Below are 22,500 nucleotides of genomic sequence, written 5' to 3' on the forward strand. Positions count from 1 at the left end.
GCCGCCGGAATTAAAATCACCCTCACCGCCGCTCACCTGATCTTCGTCCGAGACGGGAACTGCAGCGAGAGCGCCGGGAGGGGGTCCGGTCGGACAGACACGGGGGGTTTGAGGACGGTTTTCGCCAGCGAGGTGAAGCCCGGGCAGTGCGTGCTGACGTCGTCGGGCGACGCCGGCTCCGCCCTAACCCCGTCGGCGGTGACGACCTTGGAGGTTCGGAGGAGCGAGGGGCTGTACGCGCCGCTGACCCAGCACGGCTCCATCGTGGTGGACGGGGTGTTGACGTCGTGCTACGCCGCTGTGGACAGCCACCGCCTGGCCCACTGGGCGCTGGCCCCACTCAGGCTGCTCCACGGCCTGACCGGGCCCTCGGAACCACAAGGCCAGGGGCTGCACTGGTACTCGTGGGCTCTGCAGCGGCTGGGGAAGACGCTGCTGGACCCCGGACGATTTCACCCCTTGGCGACGGAGGAAGAACGTACATAGAAGGGACGTGATGGAAACGACACTAATGGCTAAACTCAGCGATGTCATTCCTCCGTCACTTCAAATGGACTCATCACCAAAGGGCTACTTGTATTTCTTACTGTATATATTTTTTTATTTTTTACAAATACTACGTGCCTGAATTTTCCTTACTTCACTGCAACTTTCGGACTCTTAAGTATTTCCATTATTTATTAATGTATTGCAGTCACAAGTGAAGACAGAACTGAGTCTCGGATGTATTCAGAGCGTTTCATCTATGCAGTTTTTTACTTCACCTCTAACGACCTTTGAGGGAATGATCGGGGAGTGTAAATGGAAAACATCTCTCACTTGTACTGTAATCAGTTCAACGCAGAATAATGACTGCACACAAAGACACGGCAACACGAGTACTTTATTTATTGGGGGGACAATGAAGGAGCTGCAGTCAAGAAGAAAGTAGAAACTCTCCGAGGCTTTCGATGACGATGTGATTGAGTGATGGAGTAGACTGAGGACAGCCAATCAGAACGGATGTTGGATAGAAAGAAAGAATGAAAGAAAGAAAGAAAGAAGGAAAGAAAGAAAGGAGGACAGACATTGAGCAAGTCAGAGCCTTGTGCGTTTTTCGGGTTGGTCGGATCGCAGGTTGTGCTGTTTGTGTTGCAGAATGTTGAACAGGACCACACATAGTGAACCCGTCCACTCTTCAGGTTTATCACATCATGAGTGGCAGGCATTTAGCCCTCGTTTTCGATGGTCATTGTAAATTGTAAAGGCGTTGTATGGATGCATCACTGTCACTTGGGAAGCTCGTATTTCATTCTGGTTGTCGTCCAATGGATGGTTCGAGAATTGAGAAATGTTCTGGCATCGTTCATTTGACAGCGAGGTGCGCTCCTTTAGGCATTGCATTATAATACAACGTTTGATGAAGGAGGCATGGGAGTGCTTCTGATGGCTGTCACTGTATTTATGTCTGTTCTTACCGTTTATGCAGTTTATACAACATAATGTTTGTTCAGGTATTTTATATGAAGAGTTCATATTTTGCCAAATTATTATTATTATTATTATTATTATTATTACTTAGGGATAAATGTTCTGTTCTATCTTGACAAGGCATACACAGCACTCAGGCTATCTAAAGATCTACTGTATTAGGCAAACAATTGTACATTGTATTGACTCCCAGAGGGGTATTATGTTGAACATTGATTTGTATGAAATTATTTAAGCTTCCCGGGTTTAAATGCCATTTTTTCTGTACCATTATTCTTCCAAGATCAAAGCGCTATGTTGGACATTGGAAAAACAAGCAGCTGATTAAAAAGTAGACATTGTTTTCTTTGTACATCCTACACGGAGATGGTTGTTGAGTATGCCTTTTCTAGGTACTCACACGTTGTGAATGAATGAATCCAAGGCATTATACTATGTGTATGTGTGCTCACAAAATGTCAAATATGTATATTACGCTACACTGATGGGGGGAAAAAAAATATTTAAAGCTCTATTTTTAGTAAAAAGGATGTAAATGTATTGTTATCTCGACAATTCTGTGCATACACTTTTGTATTTCAAACATAAAGTCGTTCTTTGTAAATCAACGCCATGTTCTCTTCAATCAAGCACTTAACAAAGGACATGAATCATACAACACTGCACTGAGTAAGAGCTTTACAGTGAAGGACACTTTACTGTGTAAGTCTTAAAGTCAATATCTGCCACATAACAGTGATCTTCGAAAAGACGCGACGTGCACTTGAAGAAAAAATCCGTTCGCTTTTGCTCAAAGCCTCAGTCTGTTGCAGTGTCCTGTCCTGAGTTGTGGTCAGGGGGTGGGCTGCTGCTTTCAGCACCATGGACAGGTCCTCACACCAACACTTGTCTTTGTCTGTGTTTTTTTTCCTCTTTTTTTTTTTTTCTTTTCTAATTGTGAAAACCTATTCAGCGGCGACGGCGCCCCCTGTGGGACAATTCCGAGGAAACACGTTGATGTCAAAACCTTTCATTTAGTAGAGTAGAAATTAAGCAACAATGAACAATTGTTTTTTTTCATCCGTGTGTCATATGCTCATGTTATTATCTCACAGTTCGACCCCCATCCCCTAAAAAAAGGTACAATCAGTGACGCTCAAACATACTATACTTCAGAAAAACTCCTGATATGAATCTAAGATTCTGATCTGTTTTTATGTTATTCTCCAAATCTTAAGTTTTATAAATAATAGATATATGTTATATATGTTTGATATATATTATTATATCCAACAACTCATTTACAGCCCCTGTCAGTGATCACTGGCCTCACCGAACATTTGTTAAGTTTTAAACAAGCCTCACAGGATGACCGCAGGGTGACACATTCAAATGTGAAATGCGAAAGTTTACAGGTGGATGACTAATGCATTTCCTTTCCTCGATATCACCGGAAATATAACTATCTGAATCCTCCACACCTGTGGTTTCTTACTTTATCTCACCTCGGTAAAGATAGCACGGAGCAAGGCGGTTTCTCAGTCGTCTTTATTGTTATTGGTCAGGTAAGCACAGGGGGTAGGAAATGCCGCCCTCTTATCCCATAGTTCAGTGAAGACACACAGAGTACCAGACCCAGGTTGAAAAACCTTCCACCATTTAAACATCTGGAAATCACCAGAAGAGCATTGGCTACTTGATGTTCACAAATATCGGATATTTTAAGTGATACAGTAATCAAATCAAGTGCACCACAAATGGGTCAAACGTTGAAAAACACATTTGGAAAGTGTCGACCTGGGTCTGGTAAGGAGTTTGTAAAACTGCCTTCACGTGTCCTGTCCTCATTTTGTGTCTTCATTTCGTGTCCTCTGTGAAACACTCCAAGTGTTTAACAGAGTTTAGGGGCCATGATACAGAGGCAGGATTTTGAGGCAGGGTACCGTACCGGAGATATTTTTTGACAGTTTCACTGTGTTTAAAACGAAAGAGGGGGAAACTACAAACGGATATCACCAGCTCGTCATCGCCATGGTTAAGGGTTCATTTTTATTTTTTTTTAACTTGAATCTCTGACATTGGATTGGACACCCGTCGCACCACAGCATTTCAGTGTACAATACAAAATAAACAGATAACAACATTGCCAATTGTTACTGCCTCAAAAGGTTGCCAGAGTATTATTGTCTAAAATTAAGGGTGTTTACACAGCACGTGGGGGGTCAGCATGCTCACATTAACTCACATACAGATATGAATGCCTTTATAGAATAAGTATCTGTCATCACAGATTGGCAAAAATTACACTTATACACAACAAATGCACAATAACATCTCCAACAAAACAGCAGCCATTTGGAAAATGACCCAGACACTGTGATCCATCTTGGTCCAATCATCAGCGTGTCTGTAAAAAGGGCGAGCACATCTCCAGGCAGGTCGTGGTGATAGTGTCCAATAAGAATCGGCCATAAATAAATCATTTATTTCTTCAACACAACTCAGTCACTCTGACTCACTCAAAAACTGTCTCTCTCTCTCTCTCTCACACACACACACACACACACACACAGACACGCACACACACACACACACACATGAACACGCACATGCACACACACACACACACACACACACACACACACACACACACACACACACACAGTCTCTATATTATCACACACACTTATTACATTTGAATAACGTCATTAGGAACAGGAAACTTTTGAGTGAATGATTGATGGAATGAATAAATGAATAACTGTGAAAGGCTATCTCAACTAGGATCCTGGCTATGTTGGTAGCGACAAACCAAACATGGATACCAAACACTCCACGTCATTCCCAGTTGGCAAATTCCACTGACATAAATTGCATTAGACTATACTGTATATATGTATATATATATGTGTATATATATATGTATGTATGTATGTATGTATGTATGTATGTATGTATGTATGTGTATATATATATATATATATATATGTATGTATGTATGTATGTATGTATGTATGTATGTATGTATATATATATATATATATATATATATATATATATAAAATCATTGACTGGCAGCATACAAAAATAAAAGAGTTTGCTCTGGTGCATAATCTTCATCACCTGGATTGGGGTTGTGTGATCTCTATTCAAACAGGAGTAATATTTTTCGGCACGTCTCGTGAAAATAATTAACTCTGGCTCAGTTATTGTAGCATGAACGTGGAACTGTTTGGGCTTCGTACAGTAGCTACCGTGCTACAAAAAGCGTCTCATTGGTGTAGTGTGTTGATTAATGCATAATAGTAACCCAAGTCAAAGGCATTTCTGTAACATGTCCATTCCCTATTGATTACATAGGGCTTTGATTCTGTTATAACTTATATTTATATTTACAGGATTCTGTAACATTGCCACAGATGTTGTAATTATATTGGTTTAGTTTCAGCTTGAGGTTGGATATAAAGTTTTTTGTTTTGTTTTTGCATTTTTATCTCTGCCATCTAATGATCTTCAGCTAGGGTGATGCCAGAAAAAAATAAAAATAAAAAAAAGTCACTGCATATGAATATGTTTTGATTGGGACAAGAGGTTTGTAGTAACCATACCTTCTTCCTACATCCTAAACTAGTGTAACAACTAACAGGGCCTTGTATAGTATTTCACAAGTAAACATCTAGACTGGGAACCGGGGGGTTAAAAAATTACGGCAACGCGAGGGTATCGAGAACCTCGATCGGATTCGACGGACTGGTTACAGATCGCACGATCGTGGGACTATTCGGAGAGATTTTAAATTCGTACAAACAGCAACATTTTTAGGGAAGGAGCACTGCACCCGACAAATCCTGCCACAAGAGGAGCACGGAGGAAAGATTTCAAGAGAGGAGGCGAAGGGACCTCATATAAAGCTCTGCTGGTCCCCCTGCCATCAGCACCTGAAGACTACTATCATGTAGTACACACCGGGACATTAAGGTTAATGATAATATACCAGCATAAGTATATAAGAATTACACTTCAGCAAAGCTTGTTCGGTAGATTTTGTTCCAGTGATGGAATTATGGGTAGATAGATGTACTATAGCGCCCTCACTGAATGTTCCGGTGTTTTTCGTAATGCTGGTTGGTAATGCCTCGTTTTTTGGAATATCGGAAAAGCCTGACGAGCGCGGCAGGGACTACTCCCTAAACCCTATCTGCCTCAATCCCTCTCTCTGGGTCGCTCCGGTGTTAGCTGCGACAGATGTTCCGCAGCTCCCCGAACTCCAGCTCTTAAATCCTCCTCTAGCCAGCGGAGTCCTTGGGTCAGTTTTGGGTTCTACCATACAAACCGTTTTTAATCCCTCACCAATAGATGGAAAAAAACAAAACAGGCGTATTAAATAGTGAAATGTGTCTTAGATGGCTTTTATGTTAAAATTAGACCTCGCAGTGGTAGCCATGGTAGTCGGCCACCACTACATCTGCTCTGTCTGTTTTGAATTTTATCCTCAATTTTCTTATTTGTGGATGTATCAACAACAGCGCTGACAATAAGTTATTAGTGGCGATTTTAAACTGTGTTCGTACATGTTCTTTTGGCAGAAAAAATGTCCACTTTTGTGTTGTAGCAGAACCTTTCAATTACATGATTTCCACCAAGGCTAGTTCCAGGTCTGCTGCTATGGCCAAAGTCCTCGTACAGATACATTAGGGCGAGAGAGGGAAAGAAGGAGGGAAGGAGGAAGGAGGCGAATCCTTCCTTGGTTCACAGCCTTTGGGTGAAGTTTTCCGGGAATACCTGTTGAAAACGAGAGCACAGTCAATCCCTTGGACTGGCGGTTGGATCATCCTGCAAGAACACGGGCGATGACAGCAGTTCCCATGTCATATATTTTTGTCAAAATATATGACATCACAAAAATCCTGGATGCTCTCATTAATTCCCTATAGGGGAAGAGGAGGAAGAGTAGAGAAGAGGCATAGTAGCGGTATAGTAGAGGTAGATAAGAGGTAGAGTAGAGTTCAAGAAGAGCAGAAGTAGAGTTGGGTTGGAGTACAGCAGAAGTAGAGTTGGGTTGGAGTACAGCAGAAGTAGAGTTGGGTTGGAGTACAGCAGAAGTAGAGTAGAGGGAGAGAAGAAAAGAGTTAGAGTAAAGGTAGAGTAGAAGGAGGTAGAGTAGGGCAGAGGTAGAACAGAGGTGGAGTGGAGGGAGGTAGAGTAGTGCAGAGGTAGATTAGAGGTAGAGTAGAGCGGAGGTAGAGCAGAAGTAGAGTAGAAGAACAGGTAGAATAGACGTAGAGTAGAGGGAGGTAGAGTAGAGAAAAGGGTACAGTAGAGAGATGTAGAGTAGTGCAGCGGTAGAATAGAGGTAGAGTAGAGGGAGGTAGAGTAGTGCAGAGGTAGAGTAGAGGTAGAATAGAGGTAGAGTAGAGGGAAGTAGAGTAGAGCGGAGGTAGAGTAGAGCAGAGGTAGAATAGAGGTAGAGTAGAGGGAGGTAGAGTAGAGCGGAGGTAGAGTAGAGCAGAGGTAGAATAGAGATAGAGCAGATGTAGGAGGAGCAGAATAGAGGTAGAGTAGATGTAGGCAGAGCAGAGAAGAGGGAGGTATAGTAGAACAGAGGTAGAGTAGAGGTAGAGCAACGGTAGAGGAAGAGTAGAGTTAGAGTAGACTCCCACGTCGCTCTCTACTGGAGGAACAGATGCCACTTCCTTTTGGAATAAATCTGTTATTTCCCAGCACAGGGATCGGATGTTTGCCCGCGCCTCATCAATTCCTTAAGCCATCGCCATTATAGTACATTATAAAACACAGTGAAGGGAATGTAAAGCTTGAGATGAGATACTCTGATGTAAATTTGAGTTTAATGAACTGCAAACTGGGCTGAGAGCACGGCACGGCACAGCACGGCACAGCACAGCACAGCACGGCACGGCACAGGACCTGATTTAAAAGCACAAAAGCAACAAACCCCTTTGGTGGCATTTTCTTTGTCTTGAAGCCAGTCCTCCTGCTTCATTCCCATCAGCCAGCCATCATCCTGAAAAGACACACACACACACACACACACACACACACACACACACACACACACACACACACACACACACACACACACACACACACACACACACACACACACACACACACGCACACACACACAAACACACACACACGCACACGCACACACACACACACACAGTTTAAACCTGTCCGTGGGGGCTTGTTAATGCCTGTGTTTCTTTCTGTGTGTGTGTGTGTGTGAGTGTGTGCGTGCGTGCGTGCGCGGGCGGATTGTTTGTGTACCTGTTCGTCTGGGTTGTCGAATTTAATCACAAGCACCACGTCTCCAGCTTTCATCTCCAGCTCATCTGAGTCATTAGCAGCGTAGTCATGCATCACCTGGACCTGGATACGTACACACACCTTTGGTCAAATTTTTGTTTGCGCGTGCGTGTGTGCGTGCATGTGCGTGCGTTCATACGTGCATGTGTCTATCGGGTCTTCTTCTTTCGATAAACACAGTTTGGCTTTAACATAGTCGCCCTCGCGCGTGTCCCCCCCCCCCCTTCCCGTTCCAAACAGTGCCGTTACCTTGAACTGGTAGCCAGCGGGCAGGTCCTGCGGTTCTGACGGGGCCTCGGTTGTTTCTGGAGCCGCTGCAGGTGTCTGGGCGGGTGACGGAGATGCAGAGTCGTTTGTAACCAAAGAGCCACGAGAATCCCAATTCCCATCCCAGAGTTAGGAGCGGCTGCACTCACCTCTTCGGCGACGGCTTCTTCTGCGGCTGCGGCCGGAGCTTCTGCGGCGGACTCACCCTGGCGGGGCGGAAACACAGAGGAGGCGCAGTTACACAGTGCTACGTTCCTTTCACACAGAGAGGGAGAGGGAGGGAAAATGTTTATAGGGGGGGAGAGAGGGGGAGAGAGAGAGAGGGAGAGAGAGAGAGAGAGATAAGGGCGTAATCCAAAAGTAAGAGGAAAACAAGGACAGCAAGACAGAGACAAAAGACAGAGACAAGAAGACACACGGACAAAGCTATGACCACCTAAATGTTGATGCTGTGTTAGAGAGTCAAATGAACCGGCTCGGCTCAGATCAGCGTGAAAAGGCCCGGGAGAGGACCTTTCTATCGTGCGGTCTCTAAACGCTACAAGCTAGTGCACAGGGTCGACGTGTTTTTCGACCGCACTCGTATCTGTGAACTACCAGCGACTGTGCTCGATCGTCTGTCATGTAATGGGGCGGGTGATCACGACTAAACCATTCTCCTCCTCTGTCACTTCCTCCATCACCAAGCTTCCCACCAACTAGCCTGCGTCCCTTCTGATCCGCACGCATCCTAAGTCTCATCCTATTATCGCCCGCCCTCCCGCCGCCCCCCCTTCCCCCGGGGAGTCGATGCATCCATCTTTTATGTCCGGATGCATACTACATCCCTCCTTTTTGTTACCTGACCCTCCTCATTATCACACGCCGGCTCGGCCGGTGGGGCCTCTTCCTCAGTGGCCTCGGTGGGAGCCTCAGCACTGGGAGCTTCATCCTCTTCGGGAGGCGTCTCGCCGGCCGGCGGGGCTCCGTCGTCCCCCGGCTCCTCCTCCTGGGCGGAAGCCACGGGGTCGCAAAGGGCGGGCTGAGTCCCGTCGTCCCCCCACTCGTCCTGGGCCGCGGCCACGGGGTCGTGGCGGACGGGCCGGGCCCCGTCGTCGCCCCATTTGTCCTGGGCGGCGGCTATGGGGTCGTAACGGACCGGTCGCGTTCCGTCGTCTCCCCAGCCCTCGGCGGCGGCGGCCACGGGGTCGTAGTGCTGCTCGGGGGCCTGCTCGGGCTCCTCTTCCTGGGAGCCCCCGTCCTCAGGCTGAGAGTGCAAGGGTTCAGGGTTCAAGGGGTAAGAGGTTATACAAGGGACGAGGGGTTTAGGGAGTTGAAAGGAGTTTTTTGGGGGGGTTCAATGGTTCAAGATTTGATTTAACATTTCAAAGGGTTTAGTTGGGGAAAATTTAGGTCCAGGAAAGGGGATGGGAGATAGTAGGAGATAGAGATTTTAAGCAGGTGTGTTGGCAGCGTGGGGTAAAAATTAATATAGAATTAAAGAGAGTGATTAAAAAAAGTATTCAAGGGGTGAATCGGGTAGTTGGGTAGGGTATGACCAGAACATCAAGAGTTAGGGTTTGGATTCCAATCCGGAAATAAGGAGGTCGTGAGATTGACAAGGGAGTGGCGGGGAATTGGAAATTTAGGAAGAATGCCACGTTGAATAGCCACAATGGGATCGATTGAGGATGTTTTGGCAGGAAAGGGCCATGATGGACGCCGTGGAGGTCCGTGGAAGGAGTTCCACAGCAGCAAGTCACCATCATGAGGGTCAAAAGGATCGACACAGAAGAATACGATGATTGTCAGGAGAGGGAGGTTCAAATTAAAAAAAAAAAAAAAAAAAAAAAGCAACAACAGATGAGGGGTAGTTTTGGTGGTAAAAAGGTTTGGAGGAAGAAAAAAAAAAACAATTGTCAGGCTTTCCATCAGAAGATATGTGCTGGCTCTTCTGTGTTTGGCTGGCAGGCATGGATTGTTCCTCGTTCTTTTTTTTTTTTCAGATGAAGAAAGAAGAAAGGTTCTTTGTAAGAGCAGAGGTGTCGCCCCGTTCCCTGAGCTTCTATGCAATAGAAACCAATTTTTTTTTTTTTTTCCAGACACATCTCTCTTACAGCGAAGGGAATGGAAAGAAAAATGGGGTTAGTTGATGGCCGACATGGAAACAAAACAACATGGAGGGTGAAGTTGCCGAGGAGCTCTGAGGAAGGGGTTTTGGAGATCGGGGTCAACCGCCTCGTTCCGATCGACAAAACCACCGCCGCCTCAGCTTGACGCCGCGGACGCCACATCGACCACGCGTCGCGCTGCCGGCAAATCCTCTACCTCCAGCTTCCGAGAGCAACTTCACTCAACGCCAAAAACGACAAAACGGCAAAGCAACAAAAGAACGGTCTCTCTGGTATTCCCTGTGTGTCACATGAAACATGTAGCTGACGTGCGGAAGAAACGACTTTTGTCAGTGGAACATGTTTACATACAGGGAGTTGGAGGGATGGAGAGGAAGGGTGGAGGAAGGATCAGAGTTCAACTCAATACCAGTTTCTAGCCCGCTGCAGCATTTATACGAGACACGTTGCTCTCGAACCGAAAATGCACCGTGTGTTTTAAAATTGACGCGGCGTTCTATATTCTGGAAGCTGAATCGTCTCCCACCACCAATGCGACAGGATTCACGAGCTCTATCTGTGCGGCGGGACAACGGAGCCGTGGCGTAAGTGTGACGCGGGGGCTTTGCGCGGCGCACAAATAGATCTGGTAGAGGCGGGCTCCAGAGATCCCGAACTGGAAAATGCCAACCATTGTAAAAGTCGCCCCCCGGCGTGCGCCGGGCGTCTGCAGCATGTGACGTACAGCACAGCGGCGCTGTAGCCTCGGGACAGCGAGCAGCGGGGCTTCTATAATGGCTAAGCATAATATGCAGCATGGTCCAGTTGGACGAGGGTTGTTAAAATAATGTTGAACGTGAAGGCAGACGAGGAGGACGGTGACGTCAGGGAGTATGGAGAGAGCGGCCGAAGAGGGCGACGGTGCTTACCCATGAATCCCAGTTTGCAGGCTGCGTAAAAAAAAAAAAAAAAAAAAACAACAACAACAAAAAAAAAAAAAAAGCAATAGAATAAGTAGGTGGATAGCTCTCCTAATCTATTCTTATTTTATTTCATTTCATTTCATTCATTGCGGCGCTTCCAATGAAGGTCCCATGCTGCAAACAAACCCATTGCAGTATTTTGGCAGGACGGCGGAAAGAGCAAGCAAAGCCTACCGAGAAGAATATTTGCAGATTATACTCTGTGAAAGAGTAAACTATTTATTTTTGTGAGCTGTAAATTTCATGCCATGGCGAGATATTTTAAAGAACACAACCTTCAATCAATGCAAGTGCAATGTGTAATGTACAAAAGATAACGACGGCCTTTTGTTAAAAAAAACAACACGAAAAAAATCAACCTGAAATTGAAAAAAAAAAAAGGGGTTGTTTCTTTTGTGCCATTCTGAGGTTTCCTCATCCAGGAAAACAACGGACACTGCTCTGTCCCTGGTTAGAAAATACTGGGCAAAAAAAAACCAACAACAAAAATACAAAACAAGGCATGTTGAAAATTGCGGTGTTTTTTTTTTTTTTTTTCACCAAAGCTTCGTATTTCATCACCAAAGCTACAGATCCTCTCCAGATGTCTGATTCTGACGGTTGTGTTTTCTGAGTAACAAGCAACTTAAAATTCTGGGAAGAACAAAAAAAAAACCACGAAAAAAAAAACATTGTTTATGAATTCTTGTTTTTTCTTGATTCACTGTCCCAAATCAAAACCCCGTTTTTTGCCTGTGGCGTCCATTATTTTGGCATATCGGGGCAGCTTGTTGTACATTATTAATAAATGTGGCGCAATCCATAGATGATCATATTACCAGCAATAGATTCTATCTTTTGAGGGTCAGAAAATGGGATTTTTAGAATACAATAACAATAATAATAATTTGTCTGTGGTGTCTTTACCGTAGCTGATTAAAAGTCACAACATTATGTGAGATAAGCAATACATGCGTACAGATCATATCTGAACTGATTGTATGTTTGTCCCCAGCTGTGTGGTTTCCCATGCTATAATATTTGGCCCTAGCAGCAAACCAACAGGTTTCTATAATATGCAATACATGCGTTGGACCCGGAACAGAGTACCAGACCTGGAAAACAGTACTTGAATACGCTTTTCCATCGTTCAAATGACACGAGTCAGCACTTTATTTATCTTAACTGCTACGCAACTGTATTGTTTCAAGATAAATAAAGCAAAACTCATTGAAGTATTTCAAATTGTATTCAAGTATATATATATATATATATATATATATTTCTTTTTTTTTTGCCTAGCCTGGTCAGTCAGCCTGGGTTGCCAGGTTCACTTGATTTAGCCACAGATAAGACTTGAATGGCTTCACTGGAAGGTGCTTGATTCAAGATACCATTAGAATGTATGTGTGGAGATCTTGGGGATTAGCTCACATCATGACAGTGCCCAGAATTTGAGGCATCTTACTTCAATCATTTGCCTTAAAACCCACAAATTGCCATTGAAAAGATGGCGAAATTCATGACGTATGGACACTTGTACAAACTGGTTTGTGTTTTGAGTTGGATGGAGGTTAACCATTTGGCTGATGGGGGATCAAATAGGTAATTCCCAAGAGCAGTTTAATGGGCAACCAATTCCAGACCATTCCGGAGTCATACGTGGAGTTAATCAAAGCGACCGGTTGCTTTCAGCCCAGGCCTGCGGGGGGGGGCTCCAGCTCATGCCGTCATCCAGCCGTGGATCGCACAGGAAGCAGCAGGTGTGGTCAGTCTGTGCAGTTCAGGTCGTCATGCCGCGATCCATCGCTCGCTCGGTGAAAACCGGACCGAAGCAGAAGATGTGCACGGCAACAAACGACAAGCTGAGCCGGAGGATCAACCTGGTACGCGGATTCAATGGGGCGCGTTCGCCGGCGGCTCTCGTGAAACGAATTCGTTGCGAGGAGCTTACCTTGTAAGCTCCTCGCAAACAACAAACAACAAGATCCCCCCAAATCGTTACGGTAAAAACGAAGCGGACTAAAGGCAAAGATAACGCCGCGGGTACAAAACGAATCCGTCGGCTCAGCGTGTCATTCCCTTGCGGTGTGACGTCTCCACGTTCGATCAGCTCATGCCAAAACGTCATCCACCTGCGGGGCCGTGGAGGTTTTAGTCGCCGCACTGAACGAGTCCAGGTCCATGTCCAAGAGGCTGCTCGCTGCAGGACGGTCAAACTGACAACCACAGGTTTAAGGTCGGAGACGCCGCGTCGGCTCACGGGGCGAAAACACGGCGGGCAAAGCAATGAGCGGATCACAACGCACGGAGGTGGAGGAAAAGTCCAGGTCGGGAAGGTAAGAACTCCGCTCACGGATTTTGCGTCAACCGTGTGGATTTGCGCGGCGGCCTTCATCTGGGATGCCAGCCGCCCTTTTTCTAATGCCGCGGACGCGCTACACGACTTTCAGAGCCGTCAGATCGCTGTGCTGTTCACACTACAGGACTTTCAGTCGCCGACTGAGTTGTGACTACATTTGTCACAAAAAACACACGCGGGGAAGTGACGCCGGGAATGACGGGACGCCGTGCGCGGGACAGGATTATTTATTTTTTATTTGGTGCTCGATCACTGTCAAAACCAGAATAGAAGCAGAATTTAAATAATGAGTATATAAAAAACTGAGGGGAAACCCTTTCGCGAGTGGCTGACGATTGGAAACCGCTACAGGATGTTTGAGGATGTTCACCTTCCCACTGCGGAACAAAAAGAGTTGAGCTGACCGGTGCTGGCCCAGCGCGCTGACAGATCCCCGCCCCAGCAGCAATGATTGGTCGAAACATACAGGAAGCGAAGGAGAGTGAAATGCCCCCATTTACACACATATCAACCCACTCCCATCAGACTTTTGAAAAGGGTCGGATTTGTGAGACTAGGCTACTGAGCCGGACCGGTGCGTGGCTGGTGTGAAAACCCGGCGGGACTTTTACTTTCTGAACCTGGATTTTTGTGAAGAGAAGGGGGGAGCAGACGAGAGGAGGAGGGAAGAGGAGGAGAGGAGGGGAGAAGGTAAGGAAAGGGAAGAGGAGGCGAGAGGAGAGACGGAAAGGATGAAGCAGAGCGGTGCAGAAGACGGTAAGAGCGATGAAAATGAGAAGACAATACAACAACACAATGGAGGCAAAGGGAAGAGTATGGCACAGAAGATTTGGGTACACGGAGGATTGACAAAAAGCAAAGGCTGAACAACAATGGACCATTTTTACTAACTAGGTATTGCAGGTTTTACAAAGGCAACGCTCATAGCATGAATTATGGGCCTGTTTGGTTTAGGTATCTCTATGTATAACTATTTCTATCATGTATTGTGTGGTCTATACTGGAGCACTGAGATACCTAAATCAAACAGACCCATAATTAATATTATGAGCCTGAATGCGAATAACCTGAACAACCTCTGTGAAAAGGGTCCAGTGAGATGGACCACAGAGAAACAAAGGACGGAGCGGGAGGTTGGAGGAGGGGGAGAAGCGGTCCGGAAGAAGGTAAAGTGGTCTGACCTGTAGAGAGAAAAACAGGACGGGGCGGAGTTAGAGGCGGGTGGAGGACGGGGCGGAGTGAGAGCCGCCCCGCCCCGCGGAGGCGACGGTGAACTGACCTGTGTGGGGGAGGTGATGCTGATGTCAGGCGTATTCGCCGCGTCAAACAGGTTGATGATGTTCTCCGTCTTGAGCTCCTTGGAAGGGGTCACCTTGGGAGGTGGAGGCACTGCCGGCTTCAGCTGGAGGGAAGAGGTGAGCGAGAGAGAGAGAGAGAGAGACGGAAAGGGAAGCAATTTGTAAATGAGTAAAATAAATGTAATCACGACCAAGCGAGGGCACGAGGGTGACCTCAGCTGGATAGATGAGAAGAGGCCGTGTGCTTTTTCTGCCTGGCTACTGCATACCCATAATAAATCTATAATTCAACATTCCATTGTGCATTTGCCAACATTGTGTCTTGCGAATAAATCAGCCTAATTTATATTGAAAAGATAAATAATGTTGGGAAAAGTAAGTTCGTTTAAGGGATTTTCAGTTCACAACACGAGGCTGAATAATCCTAAAATAGTTTTGAATGGAATTCAACTGTATCCTCATTAAACTACACCAGGGCACGCGCAGCACAAACAGCGCACTTATGTAACACCCTAACCGAGCAATTAGGCCAGAAAAGAACGGGTGCACAAGCGATTCAGTCATAGATCGGGTCAAAATGTGTATGGTTTGAGTCGTTCATCGTAAAACCAGCTCATCACAACATCTCTTTTGGGCGCCTGGCGTCGAAATGACTCCTTACAGGATATCAGCTTTCTTCCGCCATGTGTGCGCCAAGATGACTTGTCACTTATTCTGGCTTCTGTCCCAAACTTGGTGCATAAGCTGTGAATGTTAAAATGAAATGATGAGGTGCGTGTGTGTGTGTGTGTGTGTGTGTGTGTGTGTGTGTGTGTGTGTGTGTGTGTGTGTGCGCGTGTGAGTGTGCGTGTGCGCGTGTGTGCGTGCGTGTGTGCTTGCCTGCATGTGTGCGTGTGTGTTTGTGTGTCTGTGCGTGTGTGTGTATGTGTGTGTGTGTGTGTGTTCATCTACCTTGGATGGAGACTTCGGTATAGGGGGTGGACCTCCTGGCCTGAGAGTGTGATTAGATGCTTCTGCGGCACTGCTAGAGAGAGAGAGAGAGAGAGAGAGAGAGAGAGGGAGAAATAATAAACCGTGACGAAAGGGGAAGGTTTGTTTTTCTCTCTTTCCAGAAGCTTAGAAGAAACTAAACCCAGGAGAAGGAGATGAAGGCGACACGACGAGACTCGCACTGGGCATGCGCTACGGTCCAAGCGGAGAAAGCTGGTCAGTGCAAGCGCTACCATGCAAGAAAGTGAGAAGCTCTAACGCCGACCCCACCCTCCCCCCCTGCTCGTCCTTCTTCAATCACTCCACCCTTTCTCACCCTCCACCCCCCCCCCCCCTCCCCTCCCATGCAAGCAGGCCAGTGTGCACCCTGCGAGTTCTTTCCAGCGAGCACTAACAGAACTACTTATTTTTCCTCCCTAAAGACAAGATGCCGCAAAGACCCCAGAGCTGTGGATATTTCAAAGTTTCCGGCGTGTACAGGTGACCGTAAACAATACACCCGCGCCCGACCCTTATCCGGCATCTACAGCTTTGAAGGCCAAATACTGACACGAAAAACAGAAATTTTTAAAAATAACAAACGAGTCCACGCCGAGCTCCCCGGAGCTCCGGGGGCCTGGCCGACACACGGGCGGCTCGACAGACAGGTCAGTCGGACAGACAGACGGGACACTTTGTCACCACGGTTACCACTTCAGCTGCCGTTTACCTCCTGCTGGGTCCGGACGATGGCGCATCACGGTTACCTGTCTTTCTGTAAAGGGCGGAGGTCAGGGTTGGGCTTCAGGTTAATCTGTGGTTGTTTCATTCGCCTCAAGAAGGTGTTTTATGCTTCATGCGTGTGACCAGTGGATTATCCTGTTGCCTGGTCCGGTTACCTTACTTACCAGCGAATAGGTACAGGATGTTGAGAGGAGACTTAATAAAATATGCTATTTGAGTCTCCATATTATCTTCTGAGTAAATGTCTTGAGACCCACTATCGACCGATTGTAAAAAACAGACGAAAATTCACCGAAACTGTTCGACTATTTTTCAAATTTTAACAAGGTCGGCACTTTAGAGAAGACATATTTTGAATCAGTAAACAAATCTGCCGGCCGTCGGCGCTGAGATACTGTTGTTGTTACGGCTGGATTCCCCACTAACCTGCTGGTGTCTGTCCTCTCCAAGTTCACCAAGACGTCATTCAAATCCTGATCCAACTGGGGGAGGAAAAAAGCAGAAGGGTGGGGAAGAATCACATGAATACACAGGTTTTTACCAAATTCGGTTCGAGTCATTTCATGCTGTTACAGTTAAATAAAGATGATTTCGACCGCAAGGAACGTCGGAGGTAGGATCATCTCAAAGGATCATAACTAAAAAAATATGTTAAATAACAAAGAGGGAAAAAAAAATAATAATTGTATAAAATTGGTTTTGTGTTGAAATGTTGATTTTCAGCTTCTCACAGCAATTTCTTTTTTTTTTAAATATTGGAGAACAATAGAAGATGCTACATTTCAGGGTTGTTGCATCATTCACCATCAACTCTAAACGTTCGTTTCAGTTTGTGCCTTATAATCGTATTCGAGCCTCACCCGGCCAATTTCCTTGTGGAACTTCTCTTCAAAACCGGCCAGACTCTGGAAGGTGCTGACGTAAAACCCGACACGACTAAAGAGAGAGAGAGAGAGAGAGAAAGAGAGAACGGGAGAGAGAGAGAGAGAGAGAGACAGAGTGGGAGCAAGAGGCAGAGATGAGAGGGGTGAAGTGAAGGGGCCAGAAAGAAACTAGAGGTATCAGTTACGCCCAGACTGTTATCCGAGAAGCCAATGAATAGTAAGGGTTCAATTGCATGTCCAGCCATTCAAACATTCCTCGGAAAACCCATCCAAACAAACACACATTATAAATAAAGCTGCAGGCAGCAATACACAGGGTCCAGTTTAGTCGTGTTGGGCGCATTTTACAGTTTCTCTGAAATGCAGTACAATTTTCCGAGTTTACTTGAATGCAGCATGGGCACCCCCAACAGCCTATCGTCTCCTGGTTGCTCGTCTCGCGGAGCAACCACTATGCGGTCTACACAGCGCAACCCTCCTGTCTTTGAAACAACTGTGCACGTGCATGTAAACCAGAACTTCTCATTGTTAGAACTCACCGTGTTCTCAGTGACGGGTGGCCGTTTGGTGCCATGTCGGGCACCTCCTTTGTTTGTTGAGTTTTTTACATCTTCAGTACCTTAGGTCTCCATGAAATCCGAAAAACGTTGTGGTATTTCTGTGGGTAATTACCGTTGCACGGCTTCTATTTTTTCCGACGCCTCGCCGGATTTTGAACGCTTCACTGAGTCGCACGTTTCAGTGTTTTCAAGGGACGCGCTGAAGACATTTTAAGGATTATTTATAATAATTTTTTCCACTAATCTGGACTACGGATTTAAAATATCAATCTAACAGATCTACCGACTTAAACCAGGTAAGAAGCTATATAAATACACACCTAAACCAATAGTTTGGTAACGTCTGAAGACTACAAAGTGACCGAGTCCGTGGTGCACAACGTCCAACTGGACATCCTCAATCGGAATCTGTACATTGATACTGAATAATATGATGACGTCACAAAGCATCTTACTGTAAATATCATCACATTCATTTTAAAACGAGACGTGTGAGGTGTCAGTTAACCGAGACCAACTGAATATTTTGGGTCAAATCTCCTGGTTTTTCCACTAATATCTGCTTCATATGTGGATCTATTTGGATGAAATTGAAACCACGAGATCCTTGTTACATAGCGGTTTAAACGACACCTCAAGCAAGTTTGTAACTTATGTCTTCCTGATGCTTTTTGCTGGGTTGGACATATTTCGGAATCAGACGTACTGGCTATATGAGGTTCATATGAGGATCAATTTGTATGAAACTTCAACTACGAGGTCTTTGTGAGAGTGTGGTTCAAACAAGATGTAAACCGTTGTTGTATGTTATGCCAGAGTTGGTGTTACAGATAGTTTTCAAAATTCCGAGAATGTTTTCCCGAACAATAACAATAGGGTTCCATCCCTGCAGGTTGGACGCCTGATTATATTAAATAATGTCCACGCACACTCAAAATCACACACACACACACACACACACACACACACACACACACACACACACACACACACACACACACACACACACACACACACACACACCTACCTGTTCCAGAGTGAAGGTAACTCCTCTTGCAGGTCCACGTTTATTTCTTCAAACACTTTCTGTGCTCTCTCCAACTCCTCCTCTGCCTAAAACATATACAGTATCGTGTCCGCACCATGTACACAGTATTTTTAGTATTTCTAACCGTGGCAAGTTCTGCTCATAACTAAGCTTTGGCAACAATATAAAGATGAGCCCGGATGCTCAAAAAAAGTATAGGTATACACGGTTTTGCTGATGGAATCTTAAAAGGAGGTGATCTGCGCTCCCTGATGGGAGGACGCTCTGTGTGGGTATTGTACCTGGCTTCTGGAGAGGCTGCTCTGGGCCACATTGTGAGCAGAAAGGATTCCCTGGGCCCAACCTGGAGTGGCCCTCTCCAGCAGAGACGAGGGCTAGAGGCGAGGGAGAGAGATATTGACATTGAGACAATTGACATTGTTCGGTAGGATGTGATGACTCCAGCACACTCTGCCGATCAACATGGTTCGTGGTAGATTGGCACCAACACTGATGGATTTGCTACCTTCGTGATTTTGATGCCCCCGTCCTTTTTCTTGGCCTTGTGCGTCGTGGCATAGTTGTGTCTCGCACTGTCGAAATCCACCAGCTTCCTGTCTCTTTTAGCGATACGAGCCTAAACAAAGGCAAGAAAGAGGTAACTATTGTAGGAGTGTGACAGTTATAGAATTTGCGTATGGGAGAATATTCCAAAAATGTATTATATGTCAATCATTATGCCCTGATTACCTCTAAATTACCAGCCTACATTCATGTCTATACTGTTGGTACTTAGAATAAGTGGTGGTGTGGGGGTGGTGCGGTTTGAGGGATCAGTGTGGCTGTACACCTGTTACTCGTTAGAGTAATAAATGAGCAATAGGTAAAACCTCCACCACACACACACACACACACACACACAGGAGAGGAGCCCTTGTCGTGACATGTCGCCATCTGCTCCGGGCTTGTTCCAGCTTGCCCACTCTTCCCAACAAACTGGTGTGTTATCAACTCCGTCGTCTCTGTCTCTGTGCCGGAGGGCCCCGCAAACGCCACTTCGGATTCAAACTGCTACTAAGCCCATAATGATACATTGGTACATCCCTACATACAGTATATGCGATAACCAGGTCAGTGGGAACTAAAATCAAAAAAATTGAATAAACGACACCTTGATATCGGGAAACTGTCCCAGGTAGGTGTCCATCGAGATGAGAGCGTGATCCACCAGCTTCTGGTGGTAGTCAGTCCATAGCACGTCACAGTCCTGTAGCGGCGACACACACACACGCACACACACACACACACAGTCATACATTTTTACTCTTATTGTACAAATTATAGTCTTGTTTAACTCATAAATGTACTGAACTCAAATGAATGACTAATGCTTACAAAGACTTTTCTGATTTAAGGACGCCCAACAAAGTCTCAATGGTAATGAAGATCTAAATGAAGAATTAACTGAAACCCTTTTAACATTTTCCAGAGCCTTCATGCACTTTAGCATGACTGGGAAAATTATTTTTTTTATTCCAGATGCGATCCGTCACTTGTCAGACCTTCTAAAGAGAGGTACAGTAAACGAAGGACATCTGGCCAAAACCATCTATAATCAAATAAACACAGATTAGAGCATTATTATATTAACAGGGATATCTGGATTCATATCTGGATTCATATCTGGATTCAGCGTATTTTACACTCTATTTCTTTAGAGCAGGCATGTCCTGAACACACACTCATTAACCCTGTTGTTTGTCTCAGTCTACACACAGCCAACTACGGTTAACACTAATAATGGAAGTGTCTCTGCCCTCCAGAGGGGGCACCACTCTCTCCGCCAATGTCCTTGCATTCTGGATCTTACTTACTCACCCGCACGCACCCTTTTAAAAGCCACCTATTGAAACGGTTCTTACCTCGACGACAGAATCCACCTCATTTTTGCCCTCCCACTCCGGCTCGTACATGTCAGCCAGACAGGACTGGAGGTTGTTGGAGGACTCGTGCATGGCTTGAAAAAAAAAGGACGTTTGTACACATTATTATGTTCATTGGTCAATGAGGGACCGAGGCGCATAACAGATATTTTCGAATCTATGCTTGGACACGGATGTTTGCGTGACATTTTGTGTTCACCTTTCACTGCCTCCAGGTAGGTCCTCAGGTCTCTCTGCAGTTTGCTGCCTTGGGTCTGGCGTTGAAGTCAAAGAACGAAACCAAGTCAAGTCAACGTCAGAAGCATTCCTCAGTCTTTGTCCATGCAACGTTAAATAAAAAAAAAACACTTTTCTGGGAGTGTGTACGATAATGACAGACATTGACACTCTCAGATCATGATAAAATCCTTCTTCTCCATTAAGAGGATCTACCACGTTGTCAGAAAACAAGGGTCTTGATGAGTACTTGTTTTTAAATTGTCATAGTATTGGGCTGTATTTGACTAATAGGTATTCATATAAGCATGTGCTTTGGAATTAGGATTAGGGCTGTACTCTCACGTATTGTTTGTTGAAATTGATGACTCCCTCCTGAAAAGCAACGTCTTTGGTCTCATCTGCTTTGCCAAGCTTTTGAAGCACCTGTCAATCAAAGAAACAAAAAACAAAAAACAATAATAATAACAACACCAATCAATAATAACACCAACAACAACATGATTAGGGTTATAGTAGGCAAGGTGTGTGTGCTATTACTAGAGGGGGTGGATTACTGAAAATGATTTCGCATTATGTCCTTGGTGTATTCAGTGTAGTGTACAGTATATCAGGTGGGTAGAAAAGAAGGGATAAGAGACGGATGAATGAAATGCTGATTTAGATAAAACCCATAACTATTAAGATGGAGGTCAACCTGCTCCACCCCTCCTCCCATTCCATACCCTTCTTTTACGACTTTCTTGTTATTCTCCCACACGTTTAGAAATTAATTCTGTTCAGTTGGAATACTAGCACCGCCTGTCGGACACAACACGAAATACATAAAGGCATAGGCCCAGTTTGTAAACCGTCCATACAAGCATTTCTATGCAAATTTAACAGAAATGCTTTAAATGATCGAATGGTGTGAGGTTCACCATCCCATTTTATTTCCATTCAATATTTCCAAATCATACCAAATGAAAATGTCATGAAAGGATCAATGTTGGGATGTAGACGTCACTCGAACGGGGTTACATGCATGCCCATTGCATATCCCAGTGCTGCCTGCTATAGATCGTGTCCTTTGAATGACATTGATATTGGGTTTTTTGAGAGGTGATGTGTGTGTGTGTGTGTGTTTTTTTTTATGGGGTTATTTTGGTGGTAAAAGCTGCGTGCTCCCATGAAACGGCATCCCGCGTCCCACCGACACGGCGACGGAGATGCGACACTCGGCGGATGATGCGACACTGGCGCACCGGGATTAGGGGACGAGAGGCGAGCAGCGGGCCCCCTACAAGCTCTCAATTCTTGGGGAGGTGAAGATCCGGCCATCTCCTTACCTTCTCCTGGGCCCGGGTCAGCTTTTTCTGCACGTTACTCGCCACTTTCCCCGCAGTCAGCCCCTTCCCCAAAT

At 45.6% G+C, this 22,500-nt stretch overlaps 2 protein-coding genes across 2 annotated transcripts in view; one reads left to right on the forward strand and one right to left on the reverse strand.

Annotated features, from left to right (window-relative positions):
- Positions 1 to 486, forward strand: part of ihha (Indian hedgehog signaling molecule a) — a gene marked incomplete at both ends in the record, with an annotated part of 6,769 nt that extends 6,283 nt beyond the window's left edge. Inside the window, one exon of the mRNA XM_080018882.1 lies at positions 1 to 486. This exon is cut by the window's left edge and continues 224 nt beyond it. Coding sequence (XP_079875008.1) covers positions 1 to 486 — 486 coding nt within the window.
- A 5,712-nt stretch (positions 487 to 6,198) lies between these two features.
- Positions 6,199 to 22,500, reverse strand: part of bin1a (bridging integrator 1a) — a gene marked incomplete at both ends in the record, with an annotated part of 16,315 nt that continues 13 nt past the window's right edge. Inside the window, 21 exons of the mRNA XM_080018883.1 lie at positions 6,199 to 6,231; positions 7,403 to 7,471; positions 7,738 to 7,839; positions 8,026 to 8,100; positions 8,193 to 8,249; positions 8,885 to 9,289; positions 11,063 to 11,083; positions 13,231 to 13,314; positions 14,737 to 14,859; positions 15,707 to 15,776; positions 16,455 to 16,499; positions 16,895 to 16,950; positions 17,329 to 17,404; positions 18,940 to 19,025; positions 19,242 to 19,334; positions 19,466 to 19,576; positions 20,111 to 20,206; positions 20,862 to 20,956; positions 21,082 to 21,136; positions 21,444 to 21,524; positions 22,427 to 22,500. The exon at positions 22,427 to 22,500 is cut by the window's right edge and continues 13 nt beyond it. Of these exons, the coding sequence (XP_079875009.1) occupies positions 6,199 to 6,231; positions 7,403 to 7,471; positions 7,738 to 7,839; positions 8,026 to 8,100; positions 8,193 to 8,249; positions 8,885 to 9,289; positions 11,063 to 11,083; positions 13,231 to 13,314; positions 14,737 to 14,859; positions 15,707 to 15,776; positions 16,455 to 16,499; positions 16,895 to 16,950; positions 17,329 to 17,404; positions 18,940 to 19,025; positions 19,242 to 19,334; positions 19,466 to 19,576; positions 20,111 to 20,206; positions 20,862 to 20,956; positions 21,082 to 21,136; positions 21,444 to 21,524; positions 22,427 to 22,500 (1,907 nt within the window). The remainder of the gene's footprint in view (positions 6,232 to 7,402; positions 7,472 to 7,737; positions 7,840 to 8,025; positions 8,101 to 8,192; positions 8,250 to 8,884; positions 9,290 to 11,062; positions 11,084 to 13,230; positions 13,315 to 14,736; positions 14,860 to 15,706; positions 15,777 to 16,454; positions 16,500 to 16,894; positions 16,951 to 17,328; positions 17,405 to 18,939; positions 19,026 to 19,241; positions 19,335 to 19,465; positions 19,577 to 20,110; positions 20,207 to 20,861; positions 20,957 to 21,081; positions 21,137 to 21,443; positions 21,525 to 22,426) is intronic.

Source organism: Zeus faber, assembly GCF_960531495.2.
Source record: "Zeus faber genome assembly, chromosome: 18".
In the NCBI taxonomy this organism is placed as follows: domain Eukaryota; kingdom Metazoa; phylum Chordata; class Actinopteri; order Zeiformes; family Zeidae; genus Zeus; species Zeus faber.